Genomic DNA, 4,402 nt, shown 5'->3' on the forward strand with positions numbered 1-4,402 from the left:
ATTACAGTTAAATATACACTCAAATAACAAATAAAACTCCCACCTCAGCAATTATTTTGCAAAAAGATCAGCATATTTGCCTTCTCTGGCAAAATACGACACCTCTCTTGACTTTTTTATTGTCATTTTGACTTTTTTTTTGTTTTGACATAATTGTCTAATGGCACAGATTTATAAACATAAAGTAAACAAATATTGTTTTCACGTCACTTTACCTGAAACTGAACGACACAGCGCGGAGCGAATTCCCTGGTAAAACTTTTCTCTCCCCCCGCTGTCAACGGGAGTCGTCAACCAGGAAGCGGTGCTGAGAGAGCAAGACACGAATCTACCGGCATTTGACTGCCGCTGGACTGAGGAACACCATAGGCACAGCACATCGCCATAATAGCGATAAAGTGCGAAGGATTTTAAGCATTTTGAGCACTTCGCGTTGTTTTCGTCGAGTCGGGTGAAATGCAGCCACACTTTAGAACGCTGCTTCATTAGGGCCTTCGGCATTCTCGGTGACCTCGTAGCTAGGCTAGCTAGCGAAATTCGATAATATTATTATGATTATGATGATGATAATAATAATAATAATAATAATACAATAATACAATCACTAACTATATTACTACACTTACTATAAACTCACTCTTCTTAAGTTCTCAACACAACTGCTCACCTCACTACCACGACACGCACTGATTGGAAATTTAACAGGCGATGTCACGTCACGACTCAAGTCACGTGTGGTTGACTGTTGCATGACACCGGACACAAAAGTACCGAAATGAGGTACCGAAATCTCCTTTGCGATTCGGTACGGGTACATACCGAATGTAAAGTAACCGGTACCTACCGGTACCGATTTTCGGTACCCAACCCTACTCATAATCCTCCAAGACAAAGCGGTGGCAGAGCTGCGGCTGTGATGGAGGGATAGACAGCCATAATCAGACACAGGGGGATGAAGGGGGTCGAGGGACAGACACACACAGACACACACAGGCACACACAGACGCCGGCAGGCACTCAACTACACATGCATTCAGGCTCGCACGTACAGATACACACACACACACACACACACACATACACAAAGATCCAGACAGGGATCCAAATGAAAGACAGCCAGAGACTGAAACAGAACAACAGACAGTAAACCACAATAGACGACATTATATACAGACACACCTACTGTCTCTATACATTAGACAGACAGACAGACACACTGACACACTCACACCGAAAGACAGACAGACACACTGACACACTCACACCGAAAGACAGACACACCGACACACCGACACACCGACAGACAGACAGACAGGCAGACAGACAGACAGACAGACAGGCAGACAGACAGGCAGACAGACAGACAGACAGGCAGACAGACAGACAGACAGGCAGACAGACAGATATGCACACGTTGAGTTATGCACACAGACAGACAGACAGACAGACACAGATCAGACTACACGCAGAGGTCAAAGATATCACGTACGCAGATGAGACTGTTTCCCCGTGTTTCATCATCCCTGCCTAACATACACTAAACTGCCATTTCTGCTTTCAGCTGTTTACCCTTTCTGTGTGATGAAAAAGCGTTTAAGTCTCTCTCCTCTGCCCCCCTCCTCCTCTTTGTCTCCCCTCCCCTCCTCATCCCTCATTCTCTGTCACTCCCTTCTCCTTCCCCACATTCTCTATCTGCTCTCTATCCTCCACCCTCCCTCTCTCCCTCCCTCCCTCCCTCCCTCCCTCCCTCTCTCTCTACCTCATTCTGCCTCTCCGTGTTTTTCTTTCTCATTCCCTTTCAATCCCACACTCCATCTCTTTTTCTCTCTCTCTCTCTCTCTCTCTCTAAACTCTGTCTCTCCCTGCCAACCTCCCCCCTCATCGCCACGCACCCCTTCTCTCTCACCCCCCCCCCTCCTCCTTCCTCTCCTCTCTCTCTCACAGCTCTGAGAGATAGCCGTATCCAGCTGCACATGTCCACGTCTACAGAGTTGTCCATCACCATCGGTGACATACAGCTGTCAGATGAGGGAGAGTACACCTGCTCCCTCTTCACCATGCCCGTCCGCACGGCCTACGCCACCGTCACCGTGCTAGGTCTGTTTCTCTCTCTCTCTGTGTGTGTGTGTGTGTGGGGGGGGGGGGTTGTTTGTGTGTTTGTTTGTTTGTTTGTTCGGGGATTTATATTTGGATTGACTTGGCGAACACGTCCGTACGAACACTTTCAAATATTTTGCTATGTTTTATTTTATTTATTGAGGATTCGCACACACACATAACGACATCAAACAAATGAAAGACAAAATGAAAAGAAAAAACGAATTGTGCAGGAAAGGGCTTGTCGAGAAGCCTCCCCTACTAATAAGAGAGTAATAAGAAAAAATTAAATATGTTGTGGTCTTATATTTAGTGTGTCTATAGTACAGTAGCTATATTCATTCAGAAATCAGACTGTCTGTATATCTGTTGTATATACTGTATTGTCTGCCTGTCTGCCTGCCTGTCTGTCTTGTCTGTCTGTCTTGTCTGTCTATCTGCCTGTCTGTCTGTCTATCTGCCTGTCTGTCTGTCTGTCTGTCTTATCTGTCTGTCTATCTGCCTGCCTGCCTGTCTGTCTGTCTGTCTGTCTTGTCTGTCTGCCTATCTGTCTGCCTATCTCCCTGTCTGTCTGTCTTGTCTGTCTATCTGCCTGTCTGTCTGTCTGTCTGTCTGTCTTGTCTGTCTTGTCTGTCTATCTGCCTGTCTGTCTGTCTGTCTGTCTGTCTGTCTGTCTTGTCTGTCTGTCTTGTCTGTCTATCTGCCTGTCTGTCTGTCTGTCTGTCTGTCTTGTCTGTCTGTCTTGTCTGTCTATCTGCCTGTCTGTCTGTCTGTCTGTCTGTCTGTCTTGTCTGTCTATCTGCCTGTCTGTCTGTCTGTCTGTCTGTCTTGTCTGTCTGTCTTGTCTGTCTATCTGCCTGTCTGTCTGTCTGTCTGTCTTGTCTGTCTTGTCTGTCTGTCTGCCTGACTGTCTATCTGCCGGTCTATCTGCCTGTTTGTCTGCCTGTCTGTCTGACATGTCTCTTCTGTCTCAGGTGTGCCAGGTAAACCCCAGGTCTCAGGCTTTGACGACGCGGTTCAGGAGGGGAGCAAAGTGACCCTCACCTGCACCAGCTCTGGGAGCAAGCCCCCCGCCAAGCTACGCTGGTACAGAGGGTCTGAGGAGCTACATGGTAAGAGACAGAGAGAGGTGGGGGGGAGGGGGGGGTGAAGAGATTGAGAGAGAGATGGAGAGAGAGAGACAGAGAGAGAGAGAGAGGAGATGAAGAGATTGAGAGAGAGAGAGGGAGAGAGAGAGAGAGGGGGATGAAGAGATAGAGAGAGGGAGAGAGAGAGGGAGGGGAGGGTGGGTGAAGAGATTGAGAGAGAGATGGAGAGAGAGACAGAGAGAGAGAGAGAGGATGAAGAGATTGAGAGAGAGAGACAGGGAGAGAGAGAGACTGAGAGAGAGAGGGAGAGGGGGATGAAGACATAGAGAGAGGGAGAGACTGAGAGAGACTGAGAGAGAGAGATGAAGAGATTGACAGAGAGAAAGCGAGAGAGGGAGAAAGAGAGTGAGATGGATGAGGAGATAAAGAGATATAGAGATGGATGAAGACAATAAAAGAGAGTTTCCGTGTTTGTGTTTTCGAGTGTGAAAAAGCAATGCGTCTATGCCTGTGTGTGTGTGTGTCTGCGTCTGCGTGCTGTGTGTCTGCGTGTGTGTGTGTGTGTGTCTTGTGTGTCTGTGTGTCTGTGTCTTCATGTGTGTGTGTGTGTGTGCGTGCTGTGTGTCTGTGTGTCTGTGTGTCTGTGTCTGCATGCGTGTGTGTGTGTGTGTGTGTGTGTGAGACAACGAGTGAACGAGAGAACACAGAGCGGCGGATAGGATAGAGGGATAAAGAGAAGGATAAAGAGAGGGATGAGGAGAAAAGCCAACAATAGGGAAGCTGCAGCAGCAGGGAGGATGAGGGGATGAGACAAGACACAGGAGGAGACTGATAGTGAGAGGATGTTGTATTAGGACAGATTGACTGACCTTGGCTGCTGATAAACCGTGAGAAGGCTGAGGTGGGGTGTGGGGGCGGGGGGGGGGGTCTGATAGAGAAGAGGGGGCTCCGTCCCACCCCCTCCCCCGGGGAGGGGAAAAGACACTTTATGAGCTCAATCCTGCGTGACAGATAGTCACACACACCCACACAGAGACAACACACAGAGACACACACACACACACACACACACACGTGTGCGTGCGCCCTCAAACGCATGCACTCGCGCAAGCGCACACGCAGACACACACACACACACACACACACACAGAGACACAGACACGCATGTGCGCACTCGCACGCATGAACTCGCGCAAGTGCGCAATGCAGACACACAC

The 4,402-nt window shown here is 48.7% G+C and overlaps 1 protein-coding gene across 1 annotated transcript in view; it reads left to right on the forward strand.

The window, feature by feature from the left end:
- Positions 1 to 4,402, forward strand: part of cadm3 (cell adhesion molecule 3) — a gene marked incomplete at its 3' end in the record, with an annotated part of 35,397 nt that overhangs the window by 24,155 nt on the left and 6,840 nt on the right. The window contains exons 4-5 of the mRNA XM_080546923.1: positions 1,945 to 2,097; positions 3,072 to 3,209. Of these exons, the coding sequence (XP_080403049.1) occupies positions 1,945 to 2,097; positions 3,072 to 3,209 (291 nt within the window). The remainder of the gene's footprint in view (positions 1 to 1,944; positions 2,098 to 3,071; positions 3,210 to 4,402) is intronic.

Source organism: Nansenia antarctica (assembly GCF_963989245.1).
Source record: "Nansenia antarctica genome assembly, chromosome: 16".
In the NCBI taxonomy this organism is placed as follows: Eukaryota; Metazoa; Chordata; class Actinopteri; order Argentiniformes; family Microstomatidae; genus Nansenia; species Nansenia antarctica.